The 23,327-nt window shown below is 39.9% G+C and overlaps 1 protein-coding gene across 1 annotated transcript in view; it reads right to left on the reverse strand.

Annotated features, from left to right (window-relative positions):
• phldb1b (pleckstrin homology-like domain, family B, member 1b) overlaps positions 1–23,327 on the reverse strand; it is a 168,932-nt gene that overhangs the window by 78,611 nt on the left and 66,994 nt on the right. The window contains 1 exon segment of the mRNA XM_030151693.1: positions 4,270–4,395. Within this exon segment, the coding sequence (XP_030007553.1) occupies positions 4,270–4,395 (126 nt within the window).

Raw genomic sequence — 23,327 nt, forward strand, 5'->3', positions numbered from 1 at the left:
TTCATCAATGATTGAGCTATTTTTGTCACATCTTTGCATTTCCAAACCCCTGTGTTTCCTGTCATCTTCACTGGAAAGTTGTCTTATCTTCCCATGGAGAAGTTCTTCTGGTTTGGCTCCCTCATGCTCACAGTGAATTAAGTTATTATTTAACCCTCACAGTCCTGTGGTCCTGTAACCTGTGTTTTCACTGCTCTCCAACACCTCAAACTCATTTCATCCACCTGCTTCCACGATTTCCTCTTGTTTAATGAAATCTGTTTAATCTGTAACACACTGCTGCATGCTTTATACTGAATCTGCGTAAGGGTCCACATTCTCCCAGTGACAGTTTTATTATTTACAATAGTTTCACATTAATCCAACAGTTTACCCCATATAGTGTTTATCTGTTAACTTGTCCTATGAATTTGTACACTAATTAATAAGCACTTCAACTTCTGTTTATTTCATAACCACTTTTTTAAAATGTGGCATTCAAAGGGTTTTCAGCTGACTCATCATAACAGTCATCTTACTACAAACTGTCCATTTATTCCAGATCATTTGGTTGTTTATCATTCTTGACAACTATATGAGGATTTATACTGTAACCCCAAGCAACTGCAAATCTACCTCCGAGTTGGAAATAAACGCAGTAACACATTCACAGCGCAAAGGAAAAGCAGTCATCCACCATTGCAGAGAGGCAGCATAAATCCTCAGCAGATAGGTTTCATTCTTAGTCATATTTGAAATCAAAGGTGTCTATGGGAGACTGGAGAGGAATCAGGTCCTTTTTTCACATCACTAGTGATATCTTGGATAGTCTACATTAAAGTGGTCCTTAAGTACAGCCAAAAAATAAAGTTCACAATATTTCTGGCTCTGACCACTAAAATTAGTTCCATTTGACATAAGATGCAGAAAGACCAACTTTCATACATTTTAAATATTGTTCAGTGGTTACTCAAGGAGTGTGAATTTTGGGCTCACAACCATTAAAATATTATATTTCACCCAAGCTGCTTCTATTCTTCCTCAAAAAGTTTTACAAGTATGACAAATTGATAATTTTAAAACACTTTCTCACTTCTTGTGACACTAAAAATAAAAGTCACATATGATATGACTATTTGTGAAGAAACAATGATGAAGCAACAATGTAACATGATCCTGATGTGAATCGGAACTTAAGTACTACTTTGTGATATCAGATAATTCAGAGCCTCAGACTGCTTCAGTAATAATAGTATGTTTTCAAAGACAATGCAAATGTTCAAAAATATCAGAGCAGCAAAATCAGCAAGTGACTTCTGATGGACAGATTTGAGAACAACTGGAACATCTGGGGTGGCCTTGGCTCAAGAAGTAGAGCAGGTCGTCCAACAACTGAAGGATTGGCAGAGCAGGATTCAAACAGCCCGGTCTATCCTAGTCATGCAAGACACTCCACCCACCTTGCCTCCAGTGTCACTCACACTGGTGTATGAATGTGTGTGAATGTTTGGTGGTGGTTGAAGGGGCTGTTGGTGCACATGTAGCTTACCACCACCAGAGTGAGAGCAAATGAATAATGGATCCATCACATGCGCTTTGAGTACACATTAATAGAAAAGCACTACATAAATCTAATCAAAATAGTGATGTTTTCAACAGATGACAAGTAACACTTCAACATGTTGGTGCCATCTTTCAGTGAAAAAAAAACAGATGGTGTCACATACAGTACTGAAATACTCAATGTCACTTTCATTGCACTCACTGCAATTTTGTGAAATCTAGTGATTTCAAACACTTTGTGTTCTACAAAGTGTATATCATGCAGAATTGCAGATATTCTGATAAACAGCACTTCAACTTTGGAGACATTGGACAATGGTTATTTAAACATTACACTGTATGAGATCCAGAAAAAGGCAGATATCTGCCATGGATTCCAGTGCACTTGACACTGCTTTTCAGTTACAATATTCCACTTTTTCTGAGATCAAGTCCCAAAAATACTATCATGATACCCGTCACTGATTTTTTACAAAAAACAATGAACACCTTAAATTTCAAATCAAATTAGTTTGAGCTACTAGTAAACTTTTTGATAATCCCATCAAAAATTGTAAAACACATTTTCTCCTGATACGAATTCATTTCAAGGGGTCAGAGACTTAAAAATGAAAACTTAAAAAACAAGGACCACCCTAGTCTACATCATCTCTATCTGTTTTTGTTCTCTAAGCTAAAGTTAAGGTAGGTAATTAGCAGCCACAAAGCAGGGACAGGAGTTGGTAGAAACATCAAAAATAAGTGTACTAAAATAGACTAAAAAGACTATAATTGAGTTTGAATGCCTTCCATAATAGCTCTGCTCATAGACTACAGAACACACCGATAACAAGTGTAATTTTACCATTTTCATGAGCAGATACAACAAATATGCCCAGATTATCATGGGAGTGGTATAAACAGGCATCATCTGAATGCATCTCAGGAATGCATAATTGAGGAAAATGGTATGTTTCTAAACAACGGAAGGCTTTCATTACTGGATCAGGAAGTTCACAGCAGCCAGTAGGGCCTCTGTGCTATACTTATCCCCCAGTGGGCAGCGTCAACAGTTACAGGAGGGAAAAAACAAGATGCTATGACAGATTCCTGCTAGCGGGGCTGGCCAAAAAAAGGTAGACTTACAGTTGTGCCCCTGCCAGGAGAAGCATCCGTGACACATGCACACGCACACACACATGCAGTCAAAACAGTTCCCTGAACATGGAGAGGAATAAGATGCTCATAAAACATGCATGGTGTGAACTCCGGCACCAGGTCCCAGCTGGGCACCACTCATGCTGCAGGGTTCAACGAGTACTGCATTTTAAAAGGCTGACACTGACAATGACATGCTTGCAACGGAGCTGCAAATAGGTCAGTTTTATTTTTATTAATTGGTTCCTCGATTTAACCCATAAAGACCCAGTGCTATTTTTAAGGCAGCTCCCAAATGAATGTTTCTATATATTTAACCTGTCTTAAGGAATTCATCACCATTCATTATATATTATCCTCTATATTTTGCATTTTTTTCTCTGAAAATCAGGTATATTCCTATATTTAATTTACTGATCATGTAGATGTTCATAAAAGCTCAGATTAAAATTGAGGGTTATTATATCAGAAGGGTCTCCATCCACTGTCAGTTATCCAACTCCATGGGTTTTACTGGTGAATTAATGTTGTAGAAGATGACAGTGTTTCCACATTCACTGTGGAGCACATCCAGATGGGTCATATCTGATGACCATGAAAAGATGACAAACTGCATTTTACCTGAATTATCTACATACATTGATAGGATTAGTGAATCAACAGTTATTAAACATTTTATATCAGTAGATGGTTTTGGTCAGTGGTCTTTATGGTTGGGTCTTTATGGGTTAATTATCCATAAATACGACAAATAATTCTTATAACCAAACATATCTGCTTTTAAGCGCATTTAAAGCACTTTTGTTGTGTAACTATTGCCATTCTAGAAAAAAGGGTCAAGTAATAAAAAAAAATGTATTATACACATCATTTATATTACTGAAATCATACACTGTTCTAGCCCCTGAAGAGCCCCCGTCTTTTGCTTCCACACTTCTTCCACCCTTGCCAGGTTATAAAAAATAGGACCAATAGCCCTGTAGCTTACCGGCCAAATTAAAAGCTTTGGGAAATCTATCCAGATGCCATTTATTATCACCCAGTAATGTGTATTTATTAGTCGCACCAAATCCAGAATCAGATCCGGATCCAAATAATTTCACTAACTTTTTTGACATCATCATAAAGAAGCTGTATACCAAGTTTGAAGTCAATCGGAATTGTAGTTTCGGAGAAGAGGACGATTCAAATTTTTGTAACGGACGACAGACAACGACAACAGACAACAGATGACAGACGACGCCGACGGATGCCGCATGACAACAATAGCTTACGGCCTGTCGGCCGGTAAGCTAAAAAGGACAAAATGCTGGGGTTGTGTTGCTGTACTCCACTTCACCACCAGGATCAGTAACAATCTGGCCCATTCATCCATATGGGCCAAGCTGAAACTGGCAAGCTGAAACTGGACCTTCAGGGTGAACGTGCTCTGTTTAGGCCTTATTATTCATGTGACAAAAGGTCAGTATGTTTTTATTCACAGTGGGCCTGTGTTTGTGAAGAACGTGACACTGACACTGGATATCAAAAAACAGAGAAAATACAGCAAAACTGAATGAATGAGTGTAATATGAGAGGTTTATGCTGTACCTGTGCATAGTCGGTAGTCTGCTGTGGGAACACTGCTTCCATGGGGCATCATGCTCTTCATCCTGAAGGCTTCTTCAGGGTGATTGAAGCGGAAGAAGGCTGACTGGCCAAAACACAGCATACAGCCTGAAAGACAGGACATACATCAGTTGTGTTAGCTTTCTGTTTCAAAGAAAATTGAACAGATACAACAATAGAAGCAATTAAAAAAACCCTACAAATTCAGGTTTTATACTTAAAAAGTAGGAGTCCTTTCATAACAAAACTTTGGCTAAACTCACAAAGATTTGACAAAATCTTAAACGGCAAGGTACTGTCTCCGCGACTGGAATACCGTGTTTAGAGATTGAGTAACTACAAGGAACATTTCATCATTTCAGCAAGTACACTGATTTAATTACTGAGCAAGGTGTACTAGCAATTTACTGAGAACATGCAGACAACGTACTGTCTGTACGGCCTTCGCTCCATTACTAAGGAAATCCTCAGTGTATTTGGAAATATATTTATTTGCTTATATATTATGATCAGCGTAATCAACACTGCACAATGAGCAAAAAGCAAGATTACGTCAAAACTATGTACACCTACTCAGGCAAGAAATCATAAAAAAATAGGACCAATGGTCCTGTAGCTTACCGGCCAAATTAAAAGCTTTGGGAAATCTATCCAGATGCCATTTATTATCACCCAGTTATGTGTATTTATTATATTACAGAAATAGCCCATGTTTTGGTCATATTCCAATCAGATCTGTAAAAACTTCAAATTCCAACTTGATATCATTGATATTTATTGTATCAGTCCACTTCCTATCTCTTATAATGGGAAAATTTTTCAAAGTCGCACCAAATCCAGAATCAGATCTGGATGGAAATAACTGCAATACTTTGTGTTGACATCATCATAAAGAAGCTGTATACGAAGTTTGAAGTCAATCAGAACTGCAGTTTGGGAGAAAAAGACAATTGAAATGTTTTCCCCATAAGAGCCCACGTTAAATTTTCCGTAAGTTCCCGGATCCAGAAGAAGATCCTGATCACCATGTGGCCATTATGTTTTGGTCATCTCCCCATCAGGGCTGTACTGTAGAAATTTACACTTGATATTATTTATTTTTACTGAGTTATTGCATCGATCCACTTCCTATCTCTTATAATGTGGAAATTTTTCAAAGTGGCACCAAATCCAGAATCAGATCCGGATCCAAATAATTTCACTAACTTTTGTTGACATCATCATAAAGAAGCTGTATACCAAGTTTGAAGTCAATCGGAATTGTAGTTTCGGAGAAGAAGATGATTCAAATTTTTGTAACGGACGACAGTTGACGATGACAGATGATGGATGACAGACGACGCCGGACGCCGCATGACGACAATAGCTTACGGCCTGTTGGCCAGTAAGCTAAAAACATACAAATTAAAGACATGCAAATCACATTCACATATTCACAACTGAAAACATTTATATTCTTACTTTTCAAGTGCGGCTTCACTTATTTTACCTTTGCACAGAGCCAGATTTCCCCCCATCATCAGTCTATCTCCTAAGCTAAGTGAATGCTGGTTCTGACAACATAAATACACAGATTTAAGGTAGGACTATCTCAACTCCCAGAAGGTATATACAGTAAATATCCTAAAATGCAGAAATGTTTCTTTGTGAATTTATTGCTGCAGATAATTCTGGTCACATATCATACAATGGTGGATTTACCTACTGGCTAACATTATGAAAGGCTAATGTTAACCTATGTTTGTCTCATGTTGAATACATTTACGTTCATGCAGCTGCTTGTGTGACCAGTAATACCTACAAACTACTCCTGATCAAGTCATGATAATTTTATAATAGTGAGCAAATACTACTGACAGATTTTTGGGTAAACTAAATAGAGTAGTCGGACATGTCACTGTTTCTAAAACAGCATTTTCTGGACTTTAAAAAAAAAAAAAAAAAAAAAAAAAAAAAAAGAAGCCAAAAATTTTGAGTATTCCCACTTCTCCAGGGACCACTACAAAACTAGTCTAAACCCCTGTCTCCTGCATTGTAGACTGTAGCATTACCAACTAAGCTATCTGTCCACATGTACTTTAGGCCACAAATTTATGCGCTGCAAGGCTCTCCTATCTCTTATATTGGAGGGGGGTCTAATGCGTGCTCGCCATTTATGATGAGTCTAAATGGTAAAGGGAGTTAAATCTAAACTCGACAAAAGTCTAATCATGAAGAGACAACTGTCTATTCTAGATCCGAGATCCGTGGAGGTGTGGCTTGGTCTCCCAGTTCACTGCAGTGTAGAGCACCTCCAAGCCCCACAGGAGCCGGGGCTTTGAGGGCGCTAAAGCGTGGCTTGGAGGTCAGAGTACAGCTTGGTTCTGAGTTCTGTAAACGAAACTAGTTCCATGATCCTTAAACGGAACTGGTTCCGAGATCCTTACATGGAACTGGTTCCAAATAAGCAGATCCGAGAAAGCTTATTCAGAACCAGCACGGAACTGGTCTTCTGAGATCCATTTAAGTTAAACGTAGCTGGTAGCTGATGAAAACTCTGGAGCTTGGAGGTCAGTACTGCAGCTTGGTGTACCGGGTCACAGTGGCTTAGGCAGCGGTCTGCAAGCCCGCAGGAGCCGGCGTTCAGCGTCAAACAAAATTACATTTGCCAGCATTAAAGAAAATATAAACAGCAGAACAGTGCAAATGTTTATTTATTTATGGCTCAGACCTGATGGAGAGCATTATTCGGAACTAGATCTGAGGTCCGTGGAGGTGCAGCTTGGTCTCCCGGTTCACTGTGGTTTAGAGCACCTCCAAGCCCCACAGGAGCCGGGGCTTTGAGGGTGCTAAGCGGGGCTTGGGGGTCAGACCACGGCTTGGTTCTGAGTTCTGTAAACAAAACTAGTTCCATGATCTTTAAATGGAAATGGTTCCGAGATCCTTAAACGGAACTGGTTTCCAAGATCCAGCGCCAAATGTGCACAGCGCCCCTCCATACCACCATGCCCACCACAGTCAGCACAGAGGTGAAGAGCTGCTGCTGACGTCACACTCCTGCACCACTTACTTTGCAAATTAATTTTCAAATTATGGTAGCTTTTTTGCAGGGCAGACCACAAAATGAAAAAAGCAATGTCCTTTGCTTTCTTTTTGATTGTGTCATAAAATGTGCAACATGAATAAGAAAATGCAGACTGGAAGATTGATTAATTATTTTATTTATGAGTCAAATAATGCAGCCACATTCTTTAAATGAAAAAGCATTTTTGCTAATGCATTTGAATTTTCAAATTTTAGATTTCAAATTGAATTTTGGCAACTATTTGCTGGGGCATGTTTTGAAAATTAAATCTCAAATGTGTCTTTCTTTTTTGTTTTTAACTAAGTAAAAGAATGAGCAGTCTTGAATGAGAAATGAAAATGTAGATTGGATAATTTATTAATATTTTATTAATGAGTCAAATAATGCAGCCATGCTGTGTGTATGTGGCTGTGTGTTGGGGGGGCTGGAGGGGGTGGGAGCTGGAGGGGATGGGAGGGTGGACCTCCGGGTCCCCAGGGCGCTCAGCTGGGCCTTCGGGGTGCATACTGGCCATGGTGGATGGCTGTCTGGGGCGGCCTGGTTTCCCAGTGTGCTGGGTGGGGCCCCTGCCTGGGGGGGCAGGTGGCTCCTGGGCTCGTGGGGCTCGGGGGCCTGCGCCTTGCTTGCCCCCGGGTGGTCGACGCTCAGTGCGGGTTCGGCGGCCCTCGGCCCTCGGCCCTCGGCCCTCGCCCCCTGGGACCTGTGCTAGGCTGCTGTGGGCCTCCAGTAGGGGGTTCTCCTCGGCCATCCTTGGGGAAGGCACGCCGTCTTCTCTCAGGGGGGTGGGCAGGATCCCCTTCTCTGTGTTGTCTGCTGGTTGGCCAGGCCTTGGGATCCTCTTGTTGTTCCCTGGTCCTTGGAGGGGTTGCAGTTGCATGGATGTGTTCATCACTGGGTGCACCTCAGTCTCTCCGTCTTGTTGGTGCGGTCCCTCTGTCATGGTGGATTGGTGAGGGCAGCTCATGTGGTGTGGATCTGTTGCGGGTGCTGTTTTTGTGTTGTTGTTTGTGGGATTCTATTCATGTTTTCTTCTCCTGTATTCCTCGTTTGGCAGGTGTTATTTATCATATTATATTGAAATCTTCTTTCTCTCTCTCTCTTCTTCTTCTTTTCCCTCTGCCCAATTTGCTCAGTTCTTGTTAGGCCCGAACCGAGTAAAGCCAGCACAGGGCCTATTGAGTCTGCAGTGGGCGCATGGGGACGAAATCACCAGTGATGTGGTCGCCTTTCACCACTGTCGCCACTCTCACACATATTCATATTCATGACAGTCAGACCTTTCCGAACATGTACATGACATGTACACAAACCGCATATTTACACCTACTTAGAATAAATTGGAGTCAATAGGACACGCCCAGTCGGGGTCAGTCACATGTGTGTAAGTGCACGACACGTGACATTGGACCCCACAGACATGTGGGGGGCCTCGAGAGCTTTCAAATAAGGCCAAATATGTGGTTGCCATGGAAACGGCTATATTGGTCTTGCTCAGATTATTATTGTTATTATTATTATTTTTTTTTTTTATGTATTCATTTTTTTTTTTATTCGTTTTTTATTATTCTTATTTTCCCAACGCCACTTTGAACTGGATTTTGACCCCCTAAACATGCTCGAAAAATCACCAAATTTGGCACATATGTCAGGTCCGGCGAAAAATTTGATAAAATGAAAAAATTAACCCTGTAGGTGCCAAAATGGGCTCTCTAGCACCACCTATGTAAAAAAAACACAGAAATCACCATAGCAGCCAGCAGGAATGTCCGAGAGACGTGAAACCAATGCCAAAATGTTCCTTACATCGAGCACTACAAATGTTCCAGTGGGCGCAGAGAGCCATCTCCAACAGGAAGTCGGCAAATTGCCTTTCAAAGTAAAACCCTCAACTTAAAACTAGTATGAGCCAGTTTGTCATATTGGCTTCTAAATAGCACCAAAGATAGAGTGAACCCTTCTCAAAAAACTGTCTACGCCAATTTCTAATTAATGTCTTAGTTATTTTTTTATAAGTTTGGAAAAATGCGATGTTTGGGACTAATTTTTAAATTTTGACTTTTGCCCACATGTCATATATCCATACGTTCAGAAAAATCATAATTCGTAATTCGGCACTGAAGAGTAGACTGACAGGGAAACAAAAGGTGAAAGCTGATTGGCTGAATCTTTTCCTGTGGAATGCATACAATGAAACCCCCAGGTGGTACTGTAAGACCATGAACAGACAGTCAGATTCCTAGTGTGACTAAAAACATGACAAGAAACTTCACTGTCAAATTGTCTACACACAAGAACATTTAAACAATACAGAAAAAATATGAAAACTTCATAAGAAATATATGTACGTATGTAAAAAATTATATATGAATAAAAGTTGAATAAAAATGAAGTCATGATAAACATGTGAATGGTACACACACACTCACACACATAAACACACACACACACAAACAGACACACACATGCGCGCGCACACACACACACACACACAAACACACAATAAAGTTTTAGCCAGAAGGCAAGGCCCCTATTGTTTTTCGTTCGTTTTTTATTATTTTTCCGACGCCACGTTGAACTGGATTTTAATAGGCTCGAAAATTCACCAAATTTGGCACATATGTCAGGTCCGGTGAAAAATTTGATAAAATGCAAAAATTAACCCTGTAGGTGCCAAAATGCGTTCTCTAGCGCCACCTATGTCAAAAAAACACGGAAACCACCATAGCGGCCAGCAGGAATGTCCGAGAGACATGAAGCCAATGTCAAAATGTTCCTTACATCGAGCACTGCAAAAAATGTAGGACGCTATGAGCTCTCTCCAAGAGGAAGTCAGAAAATTGCCTTTCAAAGTAAAACCCTCAGTTTTTTATATATATATATATATATATATATATATATATATATATATATATATATATATATATATATAAGTTACAATAAAATGAGGACATGATAAAAATGTGAATGGTACACACACAACAAAGTTTACAAAATCAAAGCCTTATTAAAAATGCTAAGTTTTATGCTCACCTGTTTGTACAATTTCAAGTCACTCAAACGGATTGTGTCTGTCACACACACACTTGCATACACACACAGTAGGCTTTTCAAAATAAAAGCTTCATTAAAAGGTGATGGTGGTTTCAACAGAGGGGCGCAGGTGTTCTATAAGGATGAAAGGAGGACGGATGCAAAAGGAAGGGGGCTGGTGTCGGGACGGAGAGGTGTGAGTGGAGCTGAGGTGTCGACGGCCACGGGAGGCGGAACTCACAGGAGGTGGAACGTAGGGGAGGCGGAACACACGGGAGGTGGAACGTATGGAAGGCAGAGCACATGGGTGGCGGAATGTATGGAAGGCGGAACTAATGGGAGGCACAACGTATGGGAGGTGGAACGCACGGGAGGTGGAACGCACAGGAGGCAGAATGCACGGGAGGCAAAACTAAAGGGAGGCGGAACATATGAGAGGCAGAACGCACAGAAGGCGGAACGCATGGGAGGGCGGATCGCCCAGTGCGAGGGTCCCGCCCAATGCTGCTTGCAGCTTTAATTTGGTCTTATTTTTCCTTCTCCTGCGCTTTGAGCTCAAATTTGACCCCCTGAACATTTACGAAAACTCACCAAATTTTGCCCAAAATTCAGAAATGTGCAAAATTGAATTTACATATAGGTTTTGTAGATGTCAGCAAAGAAATTTTGCGACAGTGCCCCCTTGAAAAGTGGAAATACATTACATCAATGGGAGCATGTCCAACGTAAAGTTTGTCGTACAGCCACGAAAATCGGTACACAGATTCATCACCAGGAGACAAAAAATATTATTATGGCCACGCCCCTAAACCAACCCTTAGTCAGCCATATTGGATTGAAATTTCCAAAATGCTGATTCAGTGTTTTTGCTGACGTCGTATTTTAACTATCTCCTCCTTGGGTGTTTGGCCAAATGAGCTCAAAATTGGTGTACAGTATCTAGAGAAGTGGGGCATTAAAAGTTAGCCGAATTTTTGGGATCAGTTTTACTGTTTTTGTGCAAGGAGGTTGCAAATTTTGCAAAGTTTTTTCATAAATTTGCCTTTACAAATCTTGCTTCAGTTTGGTCATACTATCACCAATTTGGCTCAAATTTGAGTCAGTTGTCAATCTCCCAGGCCTACACCCATTTATTGGAAGAAATTTTAATTTCACACTATAGCGCCCCCTACAAAGTTACCTTTACAAAAATTGCTTCAGTTTGGATATACAAACACCGATTTGGCTCAAATTTGAGTCAGTTGTCTATCTCCCAGGTCTACACCCATTCATCTGAAAAATGTGAAATCTGGCTCCATAGCTCCCCCTACAAATTTAATTTTACTAAAATTGGTTCAGTTTGGACATACAATCACCTATTTGCCTCAAATTTGAATCAGTTGCCAATCTCCCAGGCCTACACCCATTTGTCAGAAGACATTGAAAATTCACACAATAGCGCCCCCTACAAATTTACCTTTACGAAAATTCCATCAGTTCGGACATACGAACACCGATTTGGCTCAAATTTGACTGAGTGGTACATCTCACAGGCCTACACCCATTCAATTGAAGAAATTCAATTTTGGCTGCATAGCACCCCCTACAGATTTACTTATACAAAAATTTCTCTATTTTGTACATATGAACACCGATTTACCTCAAATTTGAGTCAATTTTCAATCTCCCAGGCCTACACCCATTCATCAGAAGACATTAAAATTTGGTGCTAGAGCGCCACCTGCTGAATGATGGACATACTTGTACTGGACGTGCCCGTGGTGAGGGCCTTTAGATGCCGCTTGCGGCTTTAATTTGGTCATTGTTGCCATTGTGGTTATCACCATGGTTGTTGTTAGTGGTATTGTTGGTGTTCTCCTGTGGGGGTCTTCACCACTGTCTTCTCCCCTTTTCTCCCCCCTCCACTCTCTCCTCCCCCTTTAGAACACATTTTACTGGAGAACCTAAACTAAATCACCTCCGTGGAACACCCAGCAGTGGAACCCCTCTATGTTTGGTCCCCTCTCCTCACACACACACACACGCACGCACGCACGCACACACACACGCACGCACACACACACACACCAATGCATAATGATCAGTATCTGATCAGAATCAGAATCTGTTTTTGTCTTGTCTGGCTTGTCCCACTGTCTTGTCTCATCCTGTCTCTGTACACTTCGGGCTATATGAGCCCTCCCTCTATGTATATGTATACAAGCAAGGAACAAATGAACATCTGCATATGAAGTTGTATATTGCTACTTAAACTGTAATTAAAAATAAAGTTGTCCTCCGAAGAGGGTTGGTGGTGGCGGGTTTATGAAAAGCAAGAATAAATAAATAAATAAATGAATAAATAAATAATTTTAAAAATGCAGCCATATTCTTAAAATGAAAAAACATTTATTCAAATGCCTTTTAATTTAGATTAGGTAACTAATCACTTCCAAATGGATGTGTTCCAGTTGAACACCATGTAGTAACAAAGGACATGATACATAATACCAACCACTGCGTAAAAGTAATGACTGTTGATGCATTTCAATGACAAAAGTTGCATCAAACATAGACAACAGCAGGTTTTATACTAGAACAAAGTCTTTAACTCTAAATTCATTTAAAAAGATCTGTTGGTTAGCACAAGCAAATGTTATGAGAGAATTGAAAATGAACTAAATACAATTTCCAATTTAAATAAAGAACAAAAGGATATGTTTTTTCTTGTATCTGTATTTAAAAAGATTTCCTGATAAAGCCGGACACTGCAAATAAAGTGTAAATAAAACAGGAACTAATTAAAGCCTCTACTTCTGAAAAAGCCTGTCTTATCTCATTAAATGATATCAACTGGTGGAACTATCAGACACACCTCACCTCAACATCCTGCCCTGGCAGGAAATGCATCCAATTAAGACGATAAGATGCTCTAAAATTGATATTCAATCCCACAGTAAACAAAATGACTTTTAAAAAAGCAGCACAACTGATAAAGACAGCTCTGGAAGAAAGCATTTTGGGTTTGTCAGATCTGTGGTAGGTGGAAAGCATGGCCCTGCAAACACACTGGGGCTACATTTACATGTAGCTGGGTATTTTGGAAAATGGATATTTCCCCCTCTACCTTGTGCACACACGACCATTTTCAGAAAAATCTTCGTTTACACGGCCCCGTATATACACCGTCATGAGCATACCAAGCCTGTAGATAGCAGGGTAGTGAGACAATCAGTTACCATTAGCCAATCAGAATCCTGAACAGAATTACAACAAAATGTTGAACCTATGAAGATGTAAGTGATGATGTAACCACCAAGTGTTTTTCTAGTTACAGGTCCAAACAAATCAGAGACGTGCAACCAATACAATGCAAGGCAAATGGATGAGCCGATGACTTTTTTACCATGGTAAACTGCTTTTCTGATGTGCTAGAGTGGATGAAAAAGGATTTGAACTCTGTTGAGTTGAACCGTGTTAGTTCTGTAGTTGTCAACAGCTGCGGTCTGTTTTTCAATCATGTTTTGTCTTTAGTTCATTAAGACCGCCGTGCACGGACATAAATTATCACCACATTTTCCTTTCACTGAACTGGACAGAACAGATAAAGGACTGACAAACAAAATATGAAGTATGAAGATATGGAAACACTTCATAAAAATGTATTCTCTATCAAGCAAATACACAAAGATCCTGTTAAGCTGATGCAGTGGGCGCTAATTAGCTAAGATGCAAACATTCGCTAGCACCAAACTTCCTTACTTTTTCTTAGTACTCGTAACTTCACTTATCAGCTCCATCCTCATCCTCTACACTGTATCGTCACATGTGAAGTGATGGAATATTTCCTTCAAAAACTGTAACGTCCGACCGAGATCTCCATTTCCCTCTGTTTACATGCAAACACAAAAACTGAGAAATCTCCACTTCTGCCGGAGCCTCTGTCTCACAAGAATTATCACTTATACCCACTTACCAACCAGGAATGAGATGTCAAAACACATAACACACGTGTGACAAGCTCAAAAACAGATAAGCAATCACAGGTACATTATTTGCTCAGTATAGCACTATTGTCCCGCTTCTAAATACTAAGACAGATCTTCTGGGCCGAGATCCCTCTCTGTCATCAACAGCAGTTACTGGACCTACTTAAGGTTCACCTGCAAGGCCATGGTGATGAACAACCAAGCAGGGAGGGAGGAGAAAAGCCACTTGATAACATCACCAAACTGTCACAATGATGGAAAAAAGAAGTTTGAGAAGTGTTTTTACAATCAGTCCAGGATACCAACTTCAAACAACAGACCTGCACGCACTTGAAAACCCTCAGCCTGACTTATCAGTGGAACTACTACCACCCAGTGGACGACAAAGTTTTTGCACGTACAGACAGACAGACGGACAACGAACTGTTGACATACTCTTCGGCCAGTGTGGCCGAGGGTAATAAAGAGCAGGTGACCAGAGCAGGAGATTAGATTACTGTATCCAGAGCAGTGTAGCATAAAGTACTGGAACGTCACAGTTGAGTAGAGGTACAGGTGCCCTACTGAAAAATTACTACGGTAGAAGTTCAAGTCACCAGCTGAAATGCTGCTCAAGTTAAAGTCTTTAAGTATCTAGTATTTACTGTACTTAAGTATATCAAGTAGGGCATTAATGACTTCAGAGTTTTTTCAGATCAACTTATCTGTCAATAAAGTCGAAGTCAAGTCGACTAGTCATGTGATGATGTCATCACATTGACAGCGGAGGAACAACACAGACACACAGCCGTTCAACAATGAGTAACTTGTATTAAAGTTCACCGGAACATTAACAATAATAAAGTGCAGAATAAAAAAACTTGCATGCTACAAGCATTAACAGTCCTTGTCAGACATTTAAACATAGGTTAACACCTTGAATTTTCCTTTAAATTTAAGTGAGCATCGTAAAGTGGCAAAAGCTTTGTGTGTGTGTGTGTGTGTGTGTGTGTGTGTGTGTGGGTGTGTGTGTGTGTGTATGTGGTGTGTGTGTGTGTGTGTGAGAGAGATAGAGACAGAGAGAGACAGAGAGAGCTGGAGCTTTAGAACTACCATAGTTCATAGGGGCCAAACAGTGTTCGCCTTGTCTTCTCTTTCCCTGTTGTTGTCTGTCACCGGGACCTGATGTGATTCCAAATGGGACTGTAATGATGGTGGAGGGTCTTCTATCTTTTCCTTCCAGGTTGACATCATATCTGTTTTTTGTTTTTTTTTACCTTCTATCAGCTGCTATTTCATATTTTGAGTCAATGTGTGCTCCTTCAATATGTCCATTTGGAACTTACGCAGATTTAAAGTTCCGCATCGAACAACGTCTTTCATTCCTTTTTCTTTCTCTCAACATACTGTGCCATTTCGGTACAGCTGTGTACCAACTGAACAGGTGCATGCCGAAACAGTTTGGTTCAGTATGTGTACTGCTACAGGCCTACTATTTATTATCATTGCAGCTTTACATTTTTTCTTTAATTTTTACTTTTAGTCTTGCTATCTCATATTTTGCTGTAATAGAGCAAATTTCCCTGTTGTGGGACTGATAAGGGATTATCTTATCTTATCTTATAACTGAAAGGAATTTAAGAAATGTAAAGTAAAGGTATACACTGGTATAAGAACATTTCTGTGTTTCTTAAAACTTTAATCTTTTACAAACTGATAATGGGAGCTACACCAAACAGTGTGTCATAATAACTGACATAGATATTCAGAGCTAATAAAACATTTAGATTATTCTACACTCAAATTTTCAGCCTTTGCCCGCAGTAAGTAGGGACTTCATCTGTATGTGAAGACGTGATGACTCATACAGTTGTGGTGCGAAACCTGAGACCTTATATTTGTGTAAATGCCTCAGTGCTTGCTTGAATTTTGCTTATTTGCATTAGCATTTCTTTTTTACCAGCAACACAGTGAGATGGTGCACAAGCCCATTCTTTAAGTTTCCATCAGCGATCCCTTCAGTGGTTACAGCACCATCCTCAACATAATTTTGGTTGGTATTTTCCACAGTTCAAACTGCTGATCGTTTCTGTCGATATTTGGATGACTTGTCAGCAGAAAAATAAAAGCATCATCAGTATGGTCATGAAAGCTGGGAAAAAGACGCTGAATAGGAGGTTTAGGTTAGTTGCTAGGATGTTAATACTGCGGTCTGCACAGCCACGTCAGCTTAGCCACTGTGTCTTCATGCTCTGTGCTTCAGCAGTCATCCGACTCCCTCACCTAGCTTCTATTTCCTGTGGATTCTGCCAGCAGCTCCCTGACTCACATAATGCTCTGCTTTGCCTGACTTGCACTAACATGATCTTGCTGCTGAAGATCAATGCAGCCGCTTCCAACAAAAATGTTCCTCAAAAGAAGTTAGCTTGAAGCAGCATGTATCTGACACAGCAGTGACACATTCATCATTCATTGCATGAGCTGGGGGGTTTTCAGTGGCTGCTCTGTGGCACACTGCGTCAACTTTACTCAGCATTTCTGTCATAAAATGTGTGTCTGTTGGGTTTGAAGAAACAATGATGACTGAGTTTAATAACTGACACCTGGGAAAGTGGAGGGTTTCTAATGTGCTGCAGTAAAACTAGCTATTAATCCTTGCCACTCAAAAACAATGATTTGCTCAAGATCTTTCACTAGTTAAACTAAACTGAAGAGACTTTTGACAAGAAAAAGTAAGTAAGTAAGACAGAAAAAAGAATAGAGTTGTCACAAGGTGGGGTTACTACCATCACTCATGTTTTTTTGTGCCTAAAGGGAATGCTTGGAAAAATGCAAGTGAAAACTGGCTGTCACAGTTTGGTTCAAAACAGTCGCCTCCCTCACTTTGCCACACCTCATCAGCTATAAATAGTTTAATTCTTTTTCATTCAAAGTAACCAGTACCAGGACTGAATTATCTTGGTGTATCTGTTACAAAGTCCCATTCTCAGCTTGTGAAGGCCAATTTCCCTCCACTGGAATGTACCCAAAAGGATCTGTCCCGATGGTCCACATTGCCTTTATCATCAGCTGGATGAATTAGTATAGCTAAAACTAACACCTTCCAAAGTTCTTATTTTATTTCAGTGTATTCCATGTTATTTTACCAAAACATTGTTTACAAAACTTGATGGTGTTATTTCATCTTTTATTTGGAAAAATAAAATGCCTAGGATCAGGAAGCTGTTTTTACAAAGACCTAAAATACATGGTGGAATGGCACTACCAAATTTTCAAATCTATTATTGGGCTGCGTTGGGACACATCCTCCATAGATCTACCAAGTTGGCTGCAAATTAATCTAGGTCTTGCAGCCCAATCTCACTCTCGGCTCTTTTGTTCTTCTATTCCGTTACATTCACCCCAGACTTGCCAAAATCTGGTAGTTCTCTATGCCCTAAGGATCTGGTCTCAGTTTTGTAAACACTATGGACTAGTCTCCATGTCCATTTACACTCCCGTCACAACCAACCATCCATACCCAGCCTCTCTCTTAGATAATGTATTCACACAGTGGCTTAAAAATGGAGTGTTAAATATTAGACTGTTCATGTCATTTGATCAGGTTAGACAGGAGTTTGCTCTACCAGCTTGAAATTTTTTCAGAAACCTACAAGTCAGACATTTCATACAGAATCACTTTAATTAATTTCCTTCTCAACCTCGGACATCATCTCTTCATTGAATCCTAGAAATTCAGCCTGAGATCAGGGGAACCGTATCAAAACTGTACACAAATATATTCGACATGGAATATTCCCCTTCAACGATAATAAAAGAAAACTAGGAGAAGGATATGGGCACAAATATTACTGACAACCAGTGGTTAAGCATACTTCAAAGAATCCACTCCACTTCTATTTGTGCAAGGCAAAGTCTTATTAAATTTAAGATTGTACACCAACTTCACATGTCTAAAATTAAGTTATCCTATTTGTGACAGATGCAGACAAGCACTTGCGACTCTCTTTCACACTTTTTGGTCATGTTCAAGTCTAATTGCATTCTGGTCTCCAATATTTGAAGCGTATTCTGCAATTTCAGGTCTGACCATTGACCCCTGCCCTTTTATTGAACTTTTTGGCATACCGTTAGAAGATCTCCCTCTACAAAGGCCGTAATTAAATAGTATAGAACATAATTCCTACATACTCCACCTTTAAGACTGTGAACTAGGGATGCAAATTATCGATTAATTCATTAATCGTTAGTTGGTTACCCTTATCGATCGATTAACGATTAATTGATAAGCGGTGATTTTCCTGAGAACCTGAATTTCTTTTTCAATATGGTCTATAAGAATAAAAGCTAAATACTGATTATACACTTCATGAAAAAAAAACATGTCATATTCCTTAATGATTGATTTATTGAACCATTGGATACAGTCAGTGTTTCCTGTGGAATTCATCTGTTGATGTGGCGGTGTGTAATGACGGGGGGGTGCACACACGTGCCTTTTGCCGGTGTGTGTAGGGGGCGCAAGCACATTGGTTTCGTCAGGGGGGGGTTACTCACACGTGCACAGTACAGCCAGGGGTTGCATGCGTGGTGGTTGGTAACAACGCGCATGTGTGCGTCACTTTCCATCCTGCTTCTAATACTATGGGGGTACTGGGCAGTTCGTGCCCCCGCAGAGGTGAAAGTGAAACTTTTCACTGACTGTAGACTACACCAACCTCCAGGGAAAATGCTCCAATGCCGACCCCCGCATTTGTGCGTGTATTTATTTGGGGGTGCACCACTGCCACAAACAGACAGGCTGGTCTGTGCTTGGCTCCACCATGTCCATAAAGACATTCTAACTCATCAATGCCATGATCCGGTTCAATGGCCAGCTATCCCAGCCATGGCGCAGCGCGGACAAACCAGCAGCCTTCGGACAGGTGTGGACGGGCGGAAAAGGACAATTAACCGACAGTTAATAATTTAATCAAGCAAATTCTTATCGACAATTAATCGTTAGTCGATTAATTGTTTACATCCCTACTGTGAATTAATACTGGAACTGGTTTGTGCAATAGATGTATAAAGGAATCCAAGATTTATCTAAAACACTACACACTGGTAAAGAATTAACGCACATGAACCATAAGTATAAGAGAAATAATTCTAAGAGAACTAAATACACCATGAGAAGTTCTTTACACTGTTTAGATACTTAGCATGTTTAAGAGATCATGTGGGTTGGTATTGTGCCTTTTAATAGTGAATAATGACAGAATCCACAAAGTGGGATAAGTGTAATAAAGATTTGTCACATTGAGGCTTGATAATGATTTATTTAAGAGAAAACATGTCAAGGAAGTGTAAAGGGTGCATTTCAAGTGTATTATACAGATATTCTAATTTATCTATTTATATGATTTTGCTTTTTGTCTGTAATTTGGTACCCCCTCCAGCAGATGGCATCCTAGGCAGCCACCTCTGTCGCCTATACCCAGAGCCGGGCCAGACTATAAGAGCATTTTCAGACAGCATACTTGAGTCTGTATCCAAGTACGATGGACCCCAAAGTGAACTTAATTTTATCCATGTGAATGCAGCCATTCTGTGCTTGATTACCATGCTCGAGTCCAGTTGAGAAGGTAGTCCTGGGTATGGACTGCCCGGACTCCAACACGGTATGTTGCCCATGTGAATGTGATCCGTGCCCGAGTCCGGAAGTGACTCCTACAACGGAAGTTGGTTAATCGCCACGTACCATAGACACCACTCCTGTTGTCTCCTGAAAAAGCCATGGATTTGTGCGACACAGGCTCGCCTTATTGACCGAGCCACTCAGTGATTAATCAGGGACAATGAAGTTCACTCTGCTTTTCTTTGCTACAAACAGGCTAACAGATAGGTAAGGGTTTGTCTTCTTCTGACTTCCGTATTTGTAGGATAGCAACAGAATTCCTTCCACACCGCCAAGGTGTGAACATATCCAAGTACGGTACGGACTTGAGTACGCTGTGTAAAAAAGGCCCTAACATTACATTATTAACATTTGCGTTAACATTAGTGCAGTGGTTCCAAACATTTTTTGGCTCATGACCCCATTTTAACATCACAAATTTCTGGCAATCCCAGACATTCAAAACAGAGGCATTTTTTTTTAGCTAAAATTAGCTTGTTTTTGATCATGTAATAGTTTGCTATACTATGTTTCAAATAAATGTTAACTTCAGATGACATTTAGGCTATATAATGTATATTATTAGGGACGAAGAAAAGTCAGGTTGGAGATTACAACACAAAGTGAGAATTTTATTTTCCTTGGTCAGGATATGTAGTCAGTTGAGCTTGTATTTACAAGGCAGCAAATTAGTACTGAAAAAAACAATAACTCAAACTATGAATTATGAAAGAGCTGCAGGATCCTAAACCGACCACAATGAACCTTTGAAAAATAAACAGTACCACAGTGCTTCAGTTTCAGCTTCAGAGTTTGTCATGTCTTTTAAGTATTGTGACTGTCTCTCTCAACTCACCATATATTTTTTATTAGTATTTTTTCTTTTTTTTATCAATTACTAGAAATTTCAGGCAACACCATTTGAATTCCAGTTGACCGCAGGGTTGAAAAACATTGCATTAGGATCATTTTCACAGGCTTCAGCAAAATATTTGTGAAAGTTATTCTTGTCTAGTTCCATTTCTCTCCCCCATTCCTCCACTCGACTGCATCTCCACTGTCAAGCCACAGTGAAGCTGGACAGGAAGTTGAGACTCCAAGTGTTCATTTTTCCAAATGATTCCAAACAATGGTTTACAGAGGCATTTTCATTAATCCCTCTTTTTTTTCTTAACCATGCTGTGCACTGTCATCTCCAATTAGGGTCTGCATTGAGTGCTGTCTGAGTACGCACAGATATCTGCGGAGTGTGTATGGCCAACTCCGGCCAACTCTTTGGGGACCTGTCCCTAGTGGCCTGACTTATCGGTGCATGGCAAAGTTTTTGGACAGATGGACGGACAGACAGACGACCAACTGATGACAATGCCCTGTGCACAGTGTGGCCGAGGGTAAAGAAAAAAAGACAAGACAAAACAACAACTTTGTTCCTATCACATTTTGATCCTATCTGTTTTAGGCTTTAGGCCTTTGCTCTGACATCATCAACATCTTTTCTTTCTTTCTTTATTTGCATTGAGCACTGTGAACAGCTCCCATCTCTGTATGTTGTATGAAAAAATTCCAGGCGGCACAGACAGCCATGTGTGTGTACATGCAGGCGGTACTGCAGCTGCTGAGGGCTGATGGATGAGGAATGATGTTTCCCCTCCTCTCCACTGTTTTCTGGGCACAAACTGCTGACGGCAGCTGACACTCACTGCCTGACTGATTCCTGTGCAGTCCCATGGGAGCCCGACGCTGCAGTTCAGCAGCTGTAGGGCGCTCTGTGTGTGTGGTCACTGCTAGGCCACCAGGGATCAGGCACATGATGAGTCAGGAAACAAAAGGCACCCCCATACAGAAACTCACAAACAGCACTCAGTGCAACATGTTGGAATCACTGCATTTACATGCAATGTGATGTATTATTATCAATCTGAATGTGACAAGTAATCTAATACAGGTCATGTAAACATCAAAATCTGATTAGAAATGTCAGATTAGGCCTAATTGCAAATATAACATTTTCTACTTGGAATGGTTTGATATAATTAGAACTGAAATTATTATATGATTTATGATATATGATTTATCGACTTGAAATTATTTTTTAAAATTATTCAATTACAATTATCCTGAATCAAAGCTTCATTTCCTTTTTTTTTTTTTTTTAAAGTTGTGTTAGTTCCATCTTAAACTGTTAGTAAATTACTCAGTTGGATTTACTGCAGGCACACAGTGTTTGTACATGCATTTGACTTGTTTGTTGTTTGTATCTATAGATATTTTTACCTATACTTCTATACTGTTGTTGTTATTGTATTTCTATATAGATATTTTTTACATATCCTTTTACTTTCATACTTTTTTGGGTTTTTTTTGTTTCAGCCGGTTCTGAAATAAAGGACAAGTTGTTTGCCATTTTCAGACATGTCTTTTTCATATTTTACAATTTTTTTTCACATATTCAAATAATCGTTTAATCGCAGAAAATAATCAGTAGATTCACTTATTACTGAAATAACTGAAAGCTGCTCTAGATAGTATTCATGTTATAGGAGCATTTCTCACCCTGTATCATACGGAGTTGCTGTATTTGTTGTTGCTGCTGTATTTTGTCCCAGTTTACAATACAGGGCCTCTTGCCTGTTGTGGACAAAAGACAAACCCACATTTCTGAAAGGAGAAATGTAAGAGACTTGGATATTAGCAGGTTTTTGTAAGACAGAATTGAAAGGAGAAATGTTGTCTTTTTGGAACCAACTAGAATATTTTAGACATGTGAATAAAGTCAGTGTGGTACATTTTTGTCTAAATGGACTTCAGATGTTGATCTATTTTAGGGCTAAGAGTATTAGATGTCAGTGCAGGAGATGTTTGTCAAATTACAGTGTCATAATGAAACTATGAGGAGAAAAAACAACAAGCCAGAGACTGAAGTTAATTCCATGATTACCTACACAGGTGCATCTTAAGAGTTTGTTCTTTTCAAACCTAAAACTGCCTTGTAAAGGATCCAAAAAACTGCATTAGAAAACAATTTTTACACGTAAAATCATCATAACTCATTTGGTGCAGGAATTCTATTTTTGTATTGTATTTCTCTTGCAAATCCACCACTTCTCAATTACATAAACTGCTCTTCAATCACTTGTTACTCTTTAGTTAAGTGCAAATAGTGTAAAGTGCAAATATTAAAGTGGGTAAAATCATGTGACATATCTGTCTTTACTCATAGTTTAAGATTCAAGATCTTCATTTGTCCCCGGGGGGTAATACTTCTGCCACAGTAGCAATTAAGACTACAATTCCACAACAACAAACAGCAATGATGAAACAATGTGAGACACAAGACGAC

Source organism: Sphaeramia orbicularis, chromosome 13 (assembly GCF_902148855.1).
Source record: "Sphaeramia orbicularis chromosome 13, fSphaOr1.1, whole genome shotgun sequence".
NCBI lineage: Eukaryota > Metazoa > Chordata > Actinopteri > Kurtiformes > Apogonidae > Sphaeramia > Sphaeramia orbicularis.